The sequence below is a fragment of the Siphateles boraxobius genome, unplaced genomic scaffold, assembly GCF_051911475.1.
Source record: "Siphateles boraxobius isolate OS27281-9 unplaced genomic scaffold, OSU_SipBor_1 49, whole genome shotgun sequence".
In the NCBI taxonomy this organism is placed as follows: domain Eukaryota; kingdom Metazoa; phylum Chordata; class Actinopteri; order Cypriniformes; family Leuciscidae; genus Siphateles; species Siphateles boraxobius.
The window spans coordinates 4,658,813-4,678,507 of NW_027509130.1; the positions used below are offsets into that span (position 1 = coordinate 4,658,813).

General features: G+C 38.1%; 3 protein-coding genes across 9 annotated transcripts in view; 1 reads left to right on the forward strand and 2 right to left on the reverse strand.

Annotated features, from left to right (window-relative positions):
- Window positions 1-12,249, reverse strand: part of LOC143710909 (sterile alpha motif domain-containing protein 9-like) — a 34,785-nt gene extending 22,536 nt beyond the window's left edge. The window contains exons 1-6 of one of the 7 annotated variants that reach the window (XM_077202144.1): window positions 12,010-12,249; window positions 9,340-9,527; window positions 6,673-6,727; window positions 4,655-5,757; window positions 3,892-3,947; window positions 3,752-3,818 (exon numbers count right to left, since the gene is read on the reverse strand). The gene's annotated coding sequence lies outside the window, so the exon portion shown is untranslated. Of the gene's footprint in view, window positions 1-3,751; window positions 3,819-3,891; window positions 3,948-4,067; window positions 4,183-4,654; window positions 5,758-6,672; window positions 6,728-9,339; window positions 9,531-12,009 lie in introns of those variants that run through there. The other 6 variants (XM_077202146.1, XM_077202149.1, XM_077202147.1 and 3 more) reach the window with 6 other exon arrangements.
- Window positions 12,250-13,481: 1,232 nt separating this feature from the next.
- Window positions 13,482-15,867, forward strand: LOC143711198 (uncharacterized). The gene is made up of 2 exons (XM_077202530.1): window positions 13,482-13,851; window positions 14,323-15,867. Exons 1-2 carry the CDS (start codon window positions 13,528-13,530, stop codon window positions 15,844-15,846), a joined length of 1,848 nt encoding a protein of 615 aa, XP_077058645.1. The 5' UTR covers window positions 13,482-13,527; the 3' UTR covers window positions 15,847-15,867.
- Window positions 15,868-16,700: 833 nt separating this feature from the next.
- LOC143711199 (uncharacterized) lies at window positions 16,701-18,989 on the reverse strand. The gene is made up of 2 exons (XM_077202531.1): window positions 18,630-18,989; window positions 16,701-18,076 (listed from the first exon to the last, which is right to left on the reverse strand). Exons 1-2 carry the CDS (start codon window positions 18,868-18,870, stop codon window positions 16,767-16,769), a joined length of 1,551 nt encoding a protein of 516 aa, XP_077058646.1. The 5' UTR covers window positions 18,871-18,989; the 3' UTR covers window positions 16,701-16,766.
- Between the last annotated feature and the right edge of the window lie 706 nt (window positions 18,990-19,695).

Genomic DNA, 19,695 nt, shown 5'->3' on the forward strand with positions numbered 1-19,695 from the left:
AATTCTCTCTGAATTTGAGTGTACATTCGATGTACACTTGTTGAAGCACAATTTCCCAAAATCCTTTTGGGACACACTATTTGAACACACTATATGTGTTCTACCTTTTTTATAAATAATATAATAAAAAAAACATATTAAAATAAAGAGACAATATTATATAGATGCATTTTAAAATTGAATGAAATGATATTAATAAAGTAAATTATATAGGTATATTGTTTTATTATTAAAATACATTATTTAGGCATTAGCTAACTCAATTTAATGTGTTTTTATAACAGCCAGGACTCATATTCTTAAAGCTTCTAAGAATCCTCTCAGAAAGCTCCTAATTTATCTTAAATTTTTTTACGTAGGAGTCTTAGCTTAAGAGTGATTGGGGTCCAATTTGAGAGCAACTCTGAGACAGGAAAAGAGACAACTTTCATCTTAGTGAGGAGGCGGGGCTGACCCTGTTTCTAGTATGACAAAGTGTTTTGAAGACTGTGATTGGTTGGTTGTCCAAGAAGGGAAAAATATATATCTTTTAAGTAAGCCTCCACTTTGAAATTAAAGGCGTAATTTTTCCTGTTTCACTGTACTCACACACGCACACACACATTCTATGTATATATATTCTTTATTTTTCATTTACAATGTTGTTAATATCGTACTTAACATATTTGATAGGAAATGAACAGCGACACAATAAGGATCTGAAAGTGCAGTAATTGTTTGTTGGTTATAGAAGGTTGTGAAAGAACCAAATCATCACTGCTGCATAGTTGCATTTTTCCAGTTGCCAAATATGTTAAGATTACTTCCATTTCTGGCGCTATGGCATTCCTGCGCTGTGTCAGAGATGTTAGGTGTCTCTAATAAGATCGGTCACAAACATGATCCCTGCACGATCGAATGTTTAGCATCTCATTAACTCACTGTCATGCATTGCGTGCAACATTTCTTCTTCCTCTTCATGTTTCGTCCAATTTCTCCGCAGCCTCTTAAAAGTCCTCGTCCGTACTCCTAACAATTTTGAACCTTAAGACCTCTTTTAAGGGTTAAGATGCTTTCTGAATTACTTTTTTCTTTACTGGGATCTTTTCTTTAATTTAAGAGGAAACGCCCACATTTCTAAGAATTTTCTTAGAATTTTGTCACTAGGAGCTACTCTTTGCATTAAGATTCTAAGAATCCTATCAGAAAACTCTTAATTTAGCTTAAAATCTTTTACGTAGGAGTCTTAGCTTAAGAGCGATTCGGGACCGATCTGAGAGCAACTCTGAGTAAGGAAAAGACAAAAACTTTTATCTTAGTGAGGAGGCGGGGCTGACCCCGTTGCTATGACACAATCTTTTGAAGACTGTGATTGGTTGGTTGTCCAAGAAGGAAAAAAAGAGTGATTTTAAGTATAGGGTCTATTCTAAGCCTTCACTTTGAAATTACATGCGTAATTTTTCCTATTTGACCATTCTCATACACACACACACACATTATATATGTGTATATAAATCCTTTTTTTTATTTACCATACTGTTAATTTCCTACAAGGTATTTGATTGAATTAGAATGATAAAAATTGTTCCACTGTCTATTTAAGTGGTGGTTTGAATGTTGGTTTTAATGTAGCAAACATGGAATAAAAAAACAAGAAGGACAAGAAAGCTCAACTGGACAGAGGAACAGTGTTTACTGTGAGCCCAGTTAGTGGATGAACACAAGGCCATCCTTAAAGGAAAATCAGGCCGGGTGTCACAGCACAGAAGCAGACGTGGGAGCTTATAGCGGTTAATAATAAATTATTTACGGTTCATTCCCCCTCCTTGTGCGGAAGCCTGCTATATTCATAAATGCATTTTTTTGAGCCTGCAAGGTGGGAATGTCCAGTGGAAACTAAATTAACTGCGACACAATAAGAGGTTCTGAAAGTGCTGTAATTGTTTGTGATCACTCTGCTTACAGAAGTTTGTGACAGACCCAAATCATCACTGCTGCATTGATGCATTTTCCCAGCTGCCAAATATCTTAATGTACAGTAGTGATTTAATTTCTGGCACTACGCCATTCCTGCGCTGTGTCGGAGATGTTATTGTGTCTCTAATAAAATCGGTCACAAACATGATCCCTGCACGATCTAATCTATAGTGTCTTATTAACTCACTGTCATCTATTGTCTGCAACACATTTCTTCTCCCTCTTCGTCTTTCTGCCATTTTCTCCTCTGCTAAAGAAACTCTTAAGCCTCTTAAAAGTCCTCGTCCGTGCTCCTAACAATTTTGACCTTAAGACCTCTTTTAAGGGTTAAGATGCTTTCTGAATTACTTTTTTCTTTACTAGGATTTTTTCTTTAATTTTAAGAGTAAACGCCCACATTTCTAAGAATTTTCTTAGAATTTTGTCACTAGGAGCTACTTTTTGCATTACGATTCTTTATGAATACGGGCCCAGGTGTTTTAATAATTTGTGGCATTGTTGTCAACTCATTAAACTAAGGAAGAGATGATAATTTGTTGGATGATTTAAAAATATTCGTTAATCATCTGTAGGCGTATTCAATCAAATGTATTCATTACCATAGCATAGACATTATATTTATTATGTCTATGACTATGTTCATTACGGTCGCCTGAGGGGACTCAACGACCACGTCATCTGTGAGTGTGAGTGTGAGATTATACACATATTAAGCATGATAAACCAATTATACTACAATCGATGAAACAAAGCTGGCACAGAGGTATATATAATTACAAAATAAATTATGATTGTTATTGTTATTAATATAGTATTTTATAAAGTAAGTAACATGTAAATACAGTACTGTTTACATCAGCGTCCGAATTCACTCACTTCATTTCGTTCACACCTTGCAGATATAGTGCACTCAAATGCCATATAAGTGACTAAGTGAGCAGTTTCGTTCACAGCTTAAGTGTCACTAATTAAACAAGTATCAGCTAATTGCCAGACTCTTACATGTCTGACAAATTATGTTTTATAAACAGAAATCGAAACGGTCTATTTAATCAGCTTGAGAGGAGAGAAGTAAGCGGGAAAAGACCGGGAAAGGTCCATGATCCAGATCTCAAACTCAGGTCACCCAAGCTGCCCACAAGGACATTATTTTCAACTTGACCACAATGCTTTATTCTCTATCATTCAATGCACAATAAATGAACCTTTGTGTGATACGATCGTAGATTCAAATCTATAAATCTAAATATGTATTGCATTTATGAAGAAAAGGTTCAGCACGCAAGGCTCTATCGTCTATTAACTCGATGTTCAGTGTGTTTGGGTGGATTGCTGAGGCGGAAACATAACATTTCACAGATTTGAGAGCTGGTTTTAGTGCTAAAAAGCTTTGTTAAATACTCTTAGAGCAAAAATGTTGGAGTCTTAAAATTAGGTCTGACACACCCATTATTTTTAAGGAGTTTCTCCTAAATCTACAAGTTACAGTGTAGGAGCTACTTTTAGCTTTATAATGTTTTGTGACGACGGCCCCAGTTTCTATAAGCAGTTTTTTTATGAGCAGTTTTTTTATGAGCAATCATGGTGTTGTTTTAGTCTGATTAAAATAACAGTCAAGCCAAATGCAAGCAAACTTAGCTAAGCATTAAAAACTAAAATATGCTAATTATTGTACACTTATTGTACATGTAATGTTAATTTACAATGTAGTAGAATCAATAATGTTATCTAACAAATGGTTAATAAAAAGCTACATCACAAAGTTTTTTAAATCAGCCATTTTCTTTTAGCCTACCTTTTCCTCTGCTGTAAAATGCGTGCACTTTGTAATCTTTGATCAATGGTCTCTTTGTTGTACTCCGCTTTGGATAAAATCAATACTAAATGAATAAAAGTAAACATAAAAGCTGAAAGAGTAATAGATGTTATATTTACCCCATGTCAAGTGTCCTTGTTGAAAGATTGAAGTACGATCTTCTCCTTCTTTATAGCTGGGTGGGTGTGAAAGAAAAAAATATTCTCAGAAAGTTGCCAGATGTTTTCCAATATCACACATTTTTCAGAACTATTGGTGCGGTCCGAAATTGTAGATTTATCTTGACAAACTTTACCAATGTTGTTATTTCAACTTGAATAAATGGCGAACTAATAGAGAAAGGTTTATGCAAAGAGGCAAATAAATTAAGTAAAGCAAGTTTCCCTTATGTATACAGGATGTGTGTGTGTGTGTGTGTGTGTGTGTGTGTTTCCTAGAACTGCTAGACCTATTTTGGGTGTAACTGAAAAATTCTAAAACAGCTGTACATATAATTGTAACGTTTTGCCTATGAATAACATAGCAAATCAGTAGAAGAGCTCTGCAGGTTGATATAAAAAAAAGTAAAAAAAAAGAATGTGACATAAGTTTGTGTATTTCCTGAATTCAGAGAGATTATCTGTTGTTAGCCTGAGGCTAAAATAACTCAAAAGGAACAAGTCTGAGTCTGTCTGAGTTCCTGAAGCTAGCTAGAAACAAGCGGTGTTGACTGGACTAGATATATTTAAAACAGCACTGGAAGGTTCGCTGAATCACACAACAGTGTAACTATTTTCATTGGTAAAGCAAAAATAAACCAACTCTCTGATCATATTGTGTCTGAAATGTCTGATTTTAATTTCTTGTTATGTTTGACATTTCCTTTTAGAGTGCATGACTTACCGTTGTATTGTTATGTAGCAGGGGCTTCTCCACACGTTAACCAAGAATAAAAGGCCAAAGACAAGTGTGAGCTTTGACAATTCCTCGTTAAAATTAATATTTTTCGAAATCTAATTATCGAGATTTTAAGTAACTGACGACGGATTTTTCTTGTACACCACGTACATCATAAACCACTTAAATCGGATAATAAATATAAACGTTATTTTGTTTTTATCCAGAAAAACCGCAGCTCTCCCGTTTACTTTGATTTGTTTAAAGCGCATTCTTGCCCTGACCAATATGGGGGACTCGTTGACGTATCGCAGCAAGTTACAGTAGGAGCTACTTTTAGCTTTAGATTATTTTGTGACGACAGCTCCAGTTTTTATAAGCAGTTTTTTTATAAGCAATTCATGGTGTTGTTTTAGTCTGATTAAAATAACAGTCAAGCCAAATGCAAGCAAACTTAGCTAGGCATCAAAAACTAAAATATGCTAATTATTGTACACTTATGGTACATGTAATGTTAAATTTTTTTTATTTATTTTTTTCTCATTTATATAGCGCTTTCAACAACGTAGATTGTTTCAAAGCAGCTTTTTACAGAGATAAATATATAATTTAAGGTAACAGAGATTGGTCTGGTCTCACAGCGGCTCCTGAACAATGTTTTATTCCAGCTAAAGTTAGTCTTGATTGACTCACTTCCGTCGTAACGATCATCCGTCACTAAATTAGGGGCCGCTAAGACGTCACCGTTCTCTCTAAACAGACTTTAAACGCGAACCTGTGATAGACGCTGATGGCGTTCACGTGCGCATTAAAAATGTATTCTATAGTTATGTGCATTTGAATATATGTGCGCAGGTTTGTAATTCATTACAAACCATGCCTAAACAAACTACTTGTCTTGCCTATAAATTTTGATGCAGAATTGTATTTTATTTTATCACTTCAGGTAGGTACGCGAACCGAAAATTCCACAGCGCTTTATCTGTAGAGTGGTATAGGGATCCTGGGAGAGGCTAGTTGGCACTTCAGCACTGCATTGTCATCAGGTCCAGGCGAAAGTCCTTTGTCAGATCTGGAAACGGCCTGGATCCGGCAGGCTGCGGGAAAACCTCGGGATAAACAAAGACACTAAAATTAGCGTAGATGCCATTCTTCTTATGATGTAACGAGTACATCAGGATTTAAAGGAAGTGTTCCCAGTTCCGGCTGACCTAATCTATGCAGCCTAATATTGAATTATAGAAGTCGATAATGTATTATGTGAATGCTAGGTCAAAGAGATGTGTTTTTAGTCTAGATTTGAACTGACAGACTGTGTCTGCTTCCCGGACAATGTTAGGAAGATTGTTCCAAAGTTTTGGTGCCAAGTAGGAAAAGTATCTACCACCAACAGTTGATTTTGATATTCTAGGTATTATCAACTGGCCGGAACTTTGAGATTGCAATAAACGTGAAGGACTATAATCCGTTAAGAGGGAGCTAAACCATTTAGTGCTTTGTAAGTAATCAGCAATATTTTAAAATGAATATGATGTTCAATAGGCAGCCAATGCAGTGTTGACAGAACCGGGCTAATATGGTCATACTTCCTGGTTCTGTAAGAACTCTAGCGGCTGCATTTTGGACCAACTGTAGTTTGTTTATTAAGCGTGCAGGGCAACCACCCAGTAGACCATTACAATAATCTAGCCTTGAGGTCATGAACGCATGAACTAATTGTTCCGCATTTGTCATTGAGAGCATATGACGTAATTTAGATATATTTTTAAGATGGAAAAATGCGGTTTTACAGACACTAGACACGTGACTTTCAAATGAAAGATTGGTATCAAAGAGCACACCCAGGTTCCTAACTGACGACGAAGACTTAACAGAGCAGCCATCAAGTGTTAGACAGTATTCTAGGTTATTACATGTAGAAGTTTTTTGTCCAATAATTAGAATCTCTGTGGAAATAATATAATATAAATGAATATAATTAAACATAAATGAAAGCTGAAAGAGTAATAGATGTTATATTTTACCCATGTCAAGTGTCCTTGTTGAAAGATTGAAGTACGATCTTCTCCTTCTTTATAGCTGGGTGGGTGTGAAAGAAAAAAATATTCTCAGAAAGTTGCCAGATGTTTTCCAATATCACACATTTTTCAGATATATTGGTGCGGGCCAAAATTGTAGATTTATCGAAATTTTTCAAAATCTAATTATCGAGATTTTAAGTAACTAGAGACGGATTTTTCTTGTACACCACGTACATCATAAACCACTTAAATCGGATGATAAATGTAAACGTTATTTTGTTTTTATCCAGAAAAACTGCAGCTCTCCCGTTTACTTTGATTTGTTTACAGCGCATTCTTGCCCTGACCAATATGGGGGACTCGTTGACGTATCGCAGCAAGTTACAGTAGTTACAGCAATGTACAAAGAGCAAATGAGGCGTAGGCCTATGTATTTATGTTACAGATGTGCAATATGTTTTTCTGTAAAAGGGCTTTATTTTCTTCTTATCTCTTAGTTTTTTTCCCTTTTGCTTACCCCTGACGTGTATGTTTATATGTACTCGTATGTAAATTGTTTTATTCTTATTAAAATGCATGAAAAATAAACAAAAAACTGCTCTTCTATTACTTCACTTTCCTTGCTTGTTAAGCTTCACTATCGCCACCTAGTGATAAGGCATACAGTATTACATAGATCACCAGACGCCGTAAGTCATCCTGTTTGTTTTCCTCAGTTTTTAAAGTATTTTAATTGTAATCATGTATTTAATTAGGCTATCTGCAGTAAATTTTAATTTTATGGAAGGGTTGGGTTTTTAGCTATAATTACCATGAGTCCAACCCTCTACGCACACCTTGGCAATAGAATCATCATTGGCTAGTAATTTTTTTAGTTTACTCGCCAGGCTGATATAGCCTACTATTTTACACACACACACACACACACACACACACACACACACACACACACACACACACACACACACACACACACACACACACACACACACACACACACACACACACACACACACACACACACACACACACACACACACACACACACACACAGGCCTAAATATATATATTATTTCACCAAATCAGCTTATCTTTTTAAATATCTGATCATACACTCTTATCATCAGTAAATTAAGCATTATTTTATGATATTAAAGGGATAGTTCACCCAAAAATGAAAATTCTGTCAGTATTTACTCACCCTCATGTTGTTCCAACCCCGTAAGACCGTTCATCTTCGGAACACGAATTAAGATATTTTTGATGAAATCTGAGAGCTGGATCACTCCTCCATAGGCTTCTTCAGGGATTGAAACTTGCCGGCCCCGAAAAGTTATTAAAGACATCGTTAAAATAGTCCAAGGGACTACAGTGGCTCAATCTTAAGTTTATCAAGCGACGAGAATACTTTTTGTACGTAAACCCCCCCCAAAAATAACGACTTTATTTCAACTATTCATTTCCTTCTCTTTGGGCCTCTAGTCAGTTAAACTAGTGTGATTGCGTAGAGCTACGTCACACGTAGGCTCACTATTGGCCGACGCTGGTCATGTGTGTGATGCGTGTGACGTACAACAACAGAAGCTCTACGCTATTACACTAGTGAACTGACTCAAGGCCCACAGAGAAGGAAATGAATAGTTGAAATAAAGTCGTTATTTTGGGGGGTTTTGTGCGCACAAAAAGTATTCTCGTCGCTTGATAAACTTAAGATTGAGCCACTGTAGTCACTTGGACTATTTTAACAATGTCTTTAATAACTTTTCGGGGAACAAGTTTCAATCCCTTAGAAGCCTATGGAGGAGTGATCCAGCTCTCAGATTTCATCAAAAATATCTTAATTCGTGTTCTGAAGATGAACGAAGGTCTTACGGGGTTGGAACAACATGAGGGAGAGTAAATACTGACAGAATTTTTAATTTTTCGGTGAACTATCCCTTTAAGATAATCAAGCATTATTTAATGATAGAACTTTAGTAATTATAAGTAAAACTTGATAATCATGAATGAATGCAATTTCTCATTGCATTTTCTCACTTAACTAAGGACTGGTGGTGCTGCGTAAGATATTGTTGGTAATTCAGTTACTGTAAAAAAATAGATAATAGTAATAGATAATGGAAATTATTGTAGAAAATTAGCTATATGATATATTAATAACCAAACATAACTTGTTATAATTGATTATGAATATTTGGGTCAGTTAATCAGATTAACTTTATGTAGCTACATTAGCATTACAACCAATTGCTCAGGTCATCCTGAGGACCCTCAAAATTGGTTATTAATTAATTAATAGAAATGTACATTTCCGGGGCATGGGAAATGTCTTTCTTACTTTACAGTACTACTAAGAGCAACTAGTCAAGATCAATATGATTAGTGACTCCAGATATGAGCTTGAGACACAGACAACTTTACGTGTGACATGAACAAAATTGTATTAACTAAACTAAACACTTAAACTACTCTAACATACACATACATACATGCATACAGTTTCCCAAGGGAAAGAGAGCCGAAGCAGAATACAGGAAAGCAAGAAGTTATAGCATTGTTTGAAATTCAGCAGATCAACAGCCTTGAGCAAACCATCAGTTTAGTTCTAACACGACCTTCTTTAAAAGGTGTAAGGATGTATCAAATAATGAGACTAAGTGTGATACTTACATGTCTCGCACATTTTAATTAAGCTGTCCTGATGCAATTTGTTGAGGCTCCAGTTGATCTTTACTGATGTTGTCTTGATGAGAGAGAACCAGGGGGATCTTTGGTGAATGGAAAGACAAGGCCGCAGCCTGGCACAAGCTTGGGGGTCCTTAGAAAACTTCTAGTTTAGCATCATCTTCACATCAGGACTTCTCAGAAAGGACCAAGAGAGTAAGAGATCTTAGAGAGCTAAGAGAAGGACTGACCTGGTCACACCCTCTGGAGGTGTGTGAGCCAATAAGAAGTTGTGCGACCCTTTGTGTTCAAGCAAGACATTTGAATCTGTAATTTCATTGGGTGTTTAAGAAAAAGAATCTTCAAGATTCTTATAATACCCATGCGTCACAAAGTTAGCAAAATGTAATGTAAATTAACAAATGGGGAACGAAGATTGGAGTTTATAGAGACCAAACATGCCACACATATGATTTTGGTAAACCATAGTAGGCAAAGTCTGAAACATTAACCGATTAGAGTTTACAAGAAACCATAGGCCAAAACAATATAAAAGGAAAATCATGAGATGGGAAAATTAGATACATGTTTATACATTTATCAAGTGGATATACTGTATATGTATATATATATATATATATATATATATATATATATATATATATATATATATATATAGAATATGTAGGATTAACTTGGTTTATTTCTCCTTCTCAGTAAGAATTAAGTGAGTGTCACATCTCTCAGGACTTCCCTTTTTGGTGTCATAAAAATTCGTATATGTAACAGGACACTGAGTTCTGCCAGTGGTGTTAGCTTCATTGTGATGTTAGCTTCGGGGGAAGTTACATAGACATTTGTTGGGAGAGTGAGTTTGCCGGACTATTCATTAAATATAATGAATAATTTGTGTGTGTGTGATTGGTCCAGACGCTACATTATTATTAAAAGATACTACTACTACTAACTATACTACTAGAATACAGCACACTAAAGATTGATGAGATGCTGTGTTCATGAATGTTAATCACATTGGTAGCGTTCGCCCGAACTGATTTGCTGAAATTGAAACAGGGGTGAGTGCCATCCAATGAGATTGCCGTTTGCGCATTAGCTCCGCCCACTCCCGGAGAAACCGACATATCTTCAGCTTGTTCTTAAAAGTTGAATAATTCTAAATAAACTCTGTTATTTTGACAGGAGAATACAACAAATAATATTGTTTATATGTAGCGCATCGTTTCGGCATGGTATGTAAGACTTTTGCTTTCTCTCTCTCTTTGCGTGTGTGCGAGAAACAGCGCTCTCAGCAAAGCGACCGCGATTGTGCGCCTTTACACTAGAGTTTATGGTACGTCAAATACAGGTACACTGTGCATCCATTGAGCTGAATATAAATAGTACAGATTGCTTGACGGAGAGTGAAACTCTCAAGCGCTCAGTCAGTGTTCACCGAGTGAAAATATGAACTAAGTATAGTATAAGTATATACTTATACTAAGTATAGTATAGTAAAATCTAAGAATTTATTAGCAAATGGCTAGTGATATACCTTATTTAGTCGCCCAGATTGAAGATTTAGTTGCATAAGCGAGTGATTTACTTGAATTGTAGAGGGTTGAGTCATTAATTTGATTGTAGGCCTATAGGCCTAATTTATTGTATGCTTTACTAATAGCTGTTATTTTATACTTTATAAGATTCGAAAGCAATATAAGCTATATTTACAAACATAAAATAATTTACTTCAAAGGGTTGTTTAGGCGTAACTTGTAGCCTATAGGTGTAGCCAAACTTGCAGAATATTTCTGAACACTGGGTCACGGGCTTGAGGTCGTGGGAGCCAGGAAACGAGGAAGCATTAATTTTTGTACTGACAGAGCCCGTCTAAGAAGAGCCTGTTCACTCCCTATTACGTCCTATTGTACCGAATTTTGGTTGTAGTTCCACCAGAGTTCCACGGGGGGCGATCGCCCATGAGTGCAAAATGAATGGGAGTCTATGGAGCTAGACGGCTAAATTTGTCTCTTTCACCTGATTGCCGTTGAGAAATCTCAGATTTGATTGTAGGTTTTGCAAGTTCAACATGGGTTATAGGTCGAAAGTTGAATGAACAAGTACTTATGTCCTTTTGATTTCTTACAGGTTGAGTTGTTGTTGCCCATTACACGCTAGCATTCTAATGAACGCTGATGGGTCGGTGAAGGACGGATTACGACCAGAGATACCACTTGATGGCATCTTGGCATCCGAAGCGGGACCAGAAAATATACACAAAACAAATTTAATTTGAGTACTTGTTGTGTTATTCTTGTGTTAGGAAATACAGGAGACATATGGTATAGTATTGCCACCTTAAAAAACAACAACAACCAATATCCCACTCAATAGTGCTAAATATCAATAAAAATTGAAAAAGGAAAAAAAATTCTCACAGGTGTGCAATGATAAATTGTTCTAAAAGTGGGCAAGGGTTGTCCTATTTCTCATTTCCCAAGGATGAAAAAAGGTAACGTATGTGCTCCTGTGTTAATTCTCAAAGCCTACCTGAATTTACGGTGGTTCACGAATATGTGTGTGTGTGTGTGTGTGTGTGTGTGTGTGTGTGTGTGTGTGTGTGTGTGTATTTTCGGCGTGGTCTTTTAAAACAAAAACTCTTCTAGCACGTGTATGTACCTGTGTCAGCTGTGTTGTCGATGCCTCGAGATAAAGAAAGTGCAGACAGAGCCCGTCTAATGTCCCTCATTAGACATTCTGTGGTGCAGAGCGCGAAAGCACCGAAGTGACTGAAGGATTGCCGTAAATCAGTATCTCTGGTCGTACGATGTGTATGACGTCATTGACATTTTAAAAGACTTTTTAAAGCAAATAAGTGACTCTAAAAAAACTAACACCCAGCAATGAGTAATTTCTTTACATCTCCTTTCAAAAACAACATTCAAATTACTAGAAAAAAAATTATATCCTGAGAAAAGTGGATTTTGAGGGGTATAGCTCCATAGACATCCATTCATTCTGCACTCGTCCTGTGAGCGCCCTCATATGGAACCAGAGTGGAACTGCAACCAGTTCAGAAGCCGGAAGTTTACTGAGAGTGAAACTTCTCATCATATTAGACATTCTCTGGTTGATTATTAAAAAACTGCAAACAAAAATAGACACACATTAACACGTGTACATTATTTAATGTATTTATTATTTTTAGTAGTTTTTATAGTTTGTTAGAAACTGAATACGCTGCCTACAAATTATTAAAGAATATTTTTAAATCATCAACCTAAGTATAATCTCTTCCTTACAGTTCAATAAGTTAACAACAATGCCATACATTATTTAAACACCTGGCTGTTAGTAAAACACATTAAATTTAGTTAAATTGAGTTAATGCCTAAATAATATATTTTAATATAAATGTTTTTACCTTAGTAATATAATTTTATTTCATTTTAAAATTCATCTAATATTGTCTCTTATTCAATTTATGATTAATTATAAATAAAAAAGCTAGAACTAGAATTAACATGAAATAAATGTTAAAGCAGAAATAAGAAAGCTGTAATCTCTGGTTTAAACTCGCTCCCTCCCGCACTTTCACGCGCGCTCAGTCCTCTCCGCACTGGATTTGGGGAAAGAGTGCTTCAGCAAGTGTACATCGAATGTACACTAAAATTCAGAGAGGATTGTGGGTATAAAGTAGTGAACGAATGTAGGGGAGGATGTCGTTCACTCAGAATTCGGACACAACTACAAAATGGCCGACACCCAATATAGTGCACTATATAGTGGATATGGAGCGTTTTCAGACACAGCTTTCCTGTTCAAAGACAACGAGCTTCTGTCATGACTGACTCCTCCCATAGGCTACACGACTCGCTTGCTCTTTGCTGTCAACACGGAAATCGCTTTCTAAGCATTATGGACTATACAGGTAAATATGTTCCATATGTTTGCTATATGAAACGTAAATGTAAAATACAACACTAAAACACGAGTTTAGATTCATTCTAAATGTGTTTATTAACGTTATAAGTTGCCGTCAGTTAGTTTCCCTTTTGTTTTTGCCACGTAGGCCTACCAGTAACTCGTTTATATAGACTATAGAGAATGGGCAACTACGTCATGACGCAGTGCATTCTGGGTAGCGGCGGCCATCTTTTAGGACACGGTTGTCGTAACGAAGGTAAACAAACACACATGGACCGTGCGAAGATCAAGCACAAGGTTATCTACCGAGATAAGCTGAACAAGGAAGCAAAGGAGCGCTACTTAGAGAAAATAAAGGCAATTAACGGACTCGATCCGTACGAACACAAAGAGTGGTCGACTGATCTGAACAAGCTACCGCAAACAACATTTCCTGACGTGTTTTCTTACCTTGTTTGTGGTGTGAGCGCATACACATTTGAGCAGTTCCGAAATTATAAATCCCTTGAGGCCCATCACCACTTAACTAATGGTTGGGTTCAGGACCTGGAGATTTTTAAACTCAAAGACCAGAAAACCATCGTTCGCACAAAGGTAGGTAATCACCACGCACCAGACACACCTCTCTGTCACCATACTAACGTTAAACTCAACAACAACACTGCAAGTTAAACTCTGCGTCGTATATATTTTCTTTTTTACTTAGGAAACATTTTAGTTAAGTTGTTTACTTTTATTAAATGTCATTTCCAGGCGAAACGCTGTTGTTTTTGTTGTTTCTGCAATGTTCTAGATTAGTTTCTGTACTAAATCAGAATCCGGTTTATTTCCAGGTACATTTTCACATACGAGGAATTTACCTTGGTATAATGGTGCTTAACCGTACACATAAACATAAATAAAGAACTAGTAAAGAGATCAAAAGTACATGTCTACAAAAAATATACTGGAGATTTGACTATGAATTTACAACTATTTTCACTGGTGTGTGAATGTGATGGTTATTTGAATATATATATACATATATAATTCATTTTATGCTTATCAGTGTTATTTATGTCTTAGGTTTTGCACTCTCAACGCCTCAATGAACCTCCACTCAAGCCATGGGTGATCCTCAATACCAGTGGGCAAGTGGAGTGTGCACACTGCACATGCATGGCTGGCATAGCAGAGTCTTGCACACATGTTGGGGCCCTCCTGTTTAAAATTGAAGTAGCAGTGCGAATACGGGGTACCAAGACAGTCACTGATGTTCCAGCCTACTGGATGATGCCGAGTAGTGTGGACAAGGTCCAAGCAGAGGTGGGCTACAAGATTGACTTCTCCTCTGGCGCAGCTAAGAAGAGGGCGCTCGACAAGTGCATCAGTGGAGAGAGCACAATGTCAGGGATACGGACTCGTGTTGGCTGCACTAGTCCGTGTGGACACACGACGACACTTTCAAACTTGTCACCCCTACTTGAAATTTTGCATACTCACAGCAAGGCTGTTTGCCTTTCTGGAATGGAGGGCTACTACCAAAATTATGCAGACCCTGTTAAGCCACGTGTAGTCCCAAAGTCCCTACAGCGCCTTCGTGACCCGGGGAAGGATGGATGTGAACTGCCTGTCCTGCAGCAGCATTGTGAGGGCCTCACACACATGGTAGCGGTAGCAGAGGCACAGGCGGTTGCGGTGGAAGCTCAGACAAGACAGCAGCATCTATCCCCTGCCTGGTACACATCAAGAGCAGGAAGAATAACAGCTTCCAACATCCATGCCGTTGTGTCCACCAGTGTTGCCAGACCAGCTTTGTCAACTGTGAGGAGGGTGTGCTGCCCCAAAAAAACAGCATCCACAGCTGCCATCAGATGGGGGATAGACCACGAGGAAGAAGCAAGGCAGACCTATGTCACACTGACAGCTTCCCAGCACGATAACCTGAAAGTGGAGCAATGTGGGTTTATCATAAATCCATCATTTCCGGAGGTTGGGGCATCACCTGATGGGCTCATTCACTGCACATGTTGTGGGAAAGGCTGTCTGGAAATCAAATGCACATATAAGCACCAAAACAACTCCATCCTGCAGGCCTGTACAGATGACAGCAACTTTTGTCTTCAGCTAACTGATGGGAAGTTAATCTTGAAGAAGACACACAAGTACTACAGCCAGGTACAAACTCAGATCTTTGTCACCAGGTCAGGGTTTTGTGACTTTGTTGTGTGGACGCAACGAGACTGTGCTGTGGTTCGGATCTTACCAGATGTGGAGTTCTGGACAACACTTCTGACAAAAGCACAGGAGTTTTTCCTCAAGGTTTCTCTACCTGAGCTTGTGGCTTGCCACCACACCAGAGCAGCCTCCACAACTCCGCATCATTTAACCGCGTTACAACAAGTTCACACAAAAAGGCCAAGAACACAGGCACTGCAGAAGACAAACCAACTATGGTGCATTTGCAGAGGCCCTGAAGACCAGGACGACATGGTGGCTTGTGACAAGGAAAACTGTACAATACAGTGGTTTCACCTCAGCTGTGTCGGACTCAGCCAGGCCCCTTCAGCTAGTGAGCCGTGGCTCTGTGCCTCATGCACACAGAACTGAAACAGTGGAGCACAAGCAGGTTTTGGTTCAATATATTGTGAATAGTTTGTACATAGTGCCTTTTTTATTATGACATGTTGTCAGTTCTTGAAGTTGACTTTTTACCTGTTAAATTTGCACAAAATTTTTACACTGCAGTTCATGTTAACAGTGCCTGTTCGTTCTTTTACCTGTTATATTTGCACTACATTGTTACACTGCAGGTCCTGTTATAAGTTACTATGTTATTTTATATGTTATTTTTGCACTACATTGTTACACTGCAGGTCCTGTTATAAGTAGAAGTTATTTTATGTTATATCTGCACTACATTGTTACACTGCAGGTCCTGTTATAATTACCTCAAAGCTATTTTACCTGTTATTTTTGCACTACATTGTTACACTGCAGGTCCTGTTATAAGTACCCAGAAGTTATTTTATATGCTATATTTGCACTACATTGTTACACTGCAGGTCCTGTTATAAGTACCCAGAAGTTATTTTATATGCTATATTTGCACTATATTGTTACACTGCAGGTCCTGTTATAAGTACCCAGAAGTTATTTTATATGCTATATTTGCACTACATTGTTACACTGCAGGTCCTGTTATAAGTACCCAGAAGTTATTTTATGTTATATCCGGCTGAGGTCATCTGTCTTCGTTTGAACTAACAGCGGAACGCCACTCAGTTACCTTTTGTGAAAGAGACTTTTTCTGTTTATTCAGCCTGTGTTCTTATGTTTCATTAAAGGATTTACCTGCTATCATCTCTGGACCCCTCTGTTTCATGACAGTTACTGTGAAAAACATATTTATGTTATGTGATGTTCATGTTATGTGACACAAATAAAAACATTTAGAATTGACGTAGTGTTCCATCATTTATTTACACATGGTATGCAACATATGCAGTTCATACGGTTTATGTCATGTTTTATGGTTTCATGACAACACTAGGACACATATTAGTTAAGGCACAGCACACAGACACAATCTTGTCAAGGAAAATCATGTCCTCGTCTTCACATGGGAGCACCATGCTCACAGGTATCGTCTCACTTAGTATGGTGTACTTGTTGCGTACACATCCAATCACCCTCTCCACATGGACCCTGAGGTGAGCTATCTGCCTTGTCTCCTCCACATCTTTTGCATCCAACTGGCAGCGTCCTCTTGTGAATGCAGGGATTTTCACTTCTGCACACATTAATCCGACGCTGTCCCTGATGTCAAATCCCCGATCCGCCAACACCAAGTCTCCGGGTAATAATTTATTAAGAAGGCCACTGTTCTCAGTCACATGCTTGTCACTGACACGACCTCCCCACCCTTTGGAAATGAAAGAGATAGCTCCCTGTGGTGTAATGCCAATAAGATACTTGAGGGTGTGCCTGTGTTTGTAGTGAGAAAATGTCTGTGCTCTAGCTTTCAGATTTGATGCTCTCTCAATGTTAATTTCAAAGCAGTCCACAATAACTGAAACACGATTGCCAAAAGCCTCAACAAACTGATGTGGCATGCTACCTTGCAAGCAATGTCGCTCAGGCCAGTGCACCAAAGGGCTAAGGTGTGTGAACATTGTAGCTATGGTGTCTCTGAACGTGGTGGAAACAGTCTTTCGGTCTATGCAGAAGATGTGTGCAATGTGCTGGATTGGCAGATTCAGCCTCAGGCGCATCAGAGTTAGGAGGAGCATCTGAAAAGGCGAAAGTTTACGGACAGTCTGTGGCAGGCAAGGAAGAAGCTGCTGCAGCACGCCCATCAAAACAGCAAAACATGGAAGCCCAGTGTAGTACTTTACCTTCACGTCATCATCTTTAAAGAAATGCTCATCCATCTTCTTTTGGGAGAGCTCTTCCTTCAGTGTCCTGTTCTCCTCCAGCAAGCGGTTAATTTGAGCACGCCTGTGGCTACAAAAACTGCATTCCTGCTGTTCTCTGTTGTTATCCTCCGGTGCAGCATCATCCACCTGTGACCTCTGTTCAGCTTCATCTGGAGGTGCAGCATCATCCACCTGTGACCTCTGTGCAGCTTCATCTGGAGGTGCAGCATCATCCACCTGTGACCTCTGTGCAGCTGGATCCAGTGGTGTTGCAGGTGAAGTGTTGTTCCCTGTCAGAGCTTGCTGTCTCTTCGTCCTCCGGTTAAAACGCTGTGTGTGTGTTGTTTTGACTTCTGTGTGGCCAAGGTGTAATGACGGTATCCAGTCGGGATGACACTCCAGCATTTCATAGGCTGGTTTGCCTGAAAAAACAAAACAGAATTTCTTTGACAAGTGCAGTGCCCGTCTAAAACTGGCTGATTGATTAGTCTGTGCTTGCAGTTGTCTGGATACCTGCTCATCCAAATAACTTCACACTCAAGTGTAAAGTTGATCGGATGAACGATTACAGATACACAACGTAACAGTTATAGAGATTCCTTCCGTTATAGTTAGCTTAATTTTAGTTAAATTAAGTTTTGCAAATTTAGTTTTGCGAAGTTAGCTAGTTACTAGTTTTCGTAATTGAAGTTAATGTTATGGTTGTTGTGTTGTAACGTTAACTAGTTTTAACTAACGTTACTGTTAGCTAAATTTGCACAACTAAGTTAGCTGGCTCCATAGCTATAAAATTAAACTCAACTAAGCTAAACTAGTTACAACCCTACCCTGTACAGTTGTTGGGTTGCAACTAGTTTAACTAGCAAACTTTGCACAACCGAGTGCTGGCTGCATAACGTTAGCTACGAAATTAAGTTTGTATGGCCAGCTAGCGGTAACCACATAACAGTTAAAGGTGTTGTAATGATAACTTACCTGTGTGAAAATGCCGTGAACACACGAACATGTGTCGGGAAATGTTGCTGAAGGTGATGTTTGTCCGTCTTACAGCTGCTACCCATGCCATGCGACGCCTCTTTGTTAACTCTGCGACTTGAGTTCCATTGCTTTGCTTCCAAGCGGGAAAGCTGAAAAATCGTACTCCATTTATGATACGTTTTCCACGCCGATCGTGAGAACGATTGTGACAATTTATAATACAGCATGCGTTCACCATTCTGTCGCGTTTCTAAATTGAATTACTTTCTAAAATATACCACCATTTACAGTCTACCGCCAAAACTACTACTACGCCGCTGCCTACAACTACGTTTCTCACGCAACTTCCGTGTCCTAAAATCCCACAATGCCTTGCGTTACTGGAATCCGCTGACGTCACGATCCTAATCTCTATTTATTGTTGGGAAGCTGAAATATTTTCTAATGTGAAGCGTTAGTTAATGTTCAATTTTCTAACTGCTACGTGTAAAATTGTACCGATGTTGGAGCATAATCACATGGACGTAGAATTTAGTAGTGACGCATAGTGACGTGGCCCTACAAATATCCAGTTACATTAGGCTTGTTTGAGATGCGCCTTGCCTCGCCTGAAATGTAGTCGAGAGTAGGCGGCTGCCGGACAGTTCTCGCTTCTCGCAGTGGATCTGACACCTGCGAGATCAATTATGGATATCGCGGGATTCACGCTCGTGCACAGTGTTGCTAATAAACTGGATGTAATTTAAGTACTGTTGCTTTTATATGAAAATAAATAAAGAGACCCAAAGTATTTGTTATTTAATTCCATTCCAAATAAGTGCACTTAACTTAAGTGCACGTGTAAACATGTTTATCAATCATTTTTTCTTGAATACAGACATAGGCTATGTGTTTTGTGTGTGTGTGTGTTTTGTGTTTTTATTTTTATTTTTTTATAATAAAATGACATTGCATAACCCATAGAGATCGCACTGTCCGAGAGTTTGGGAATATTCACACATAACATATACACATAAAACATGATATCCGAGTTTTAAAATCAAACATTTTAAAAGAGAACAAT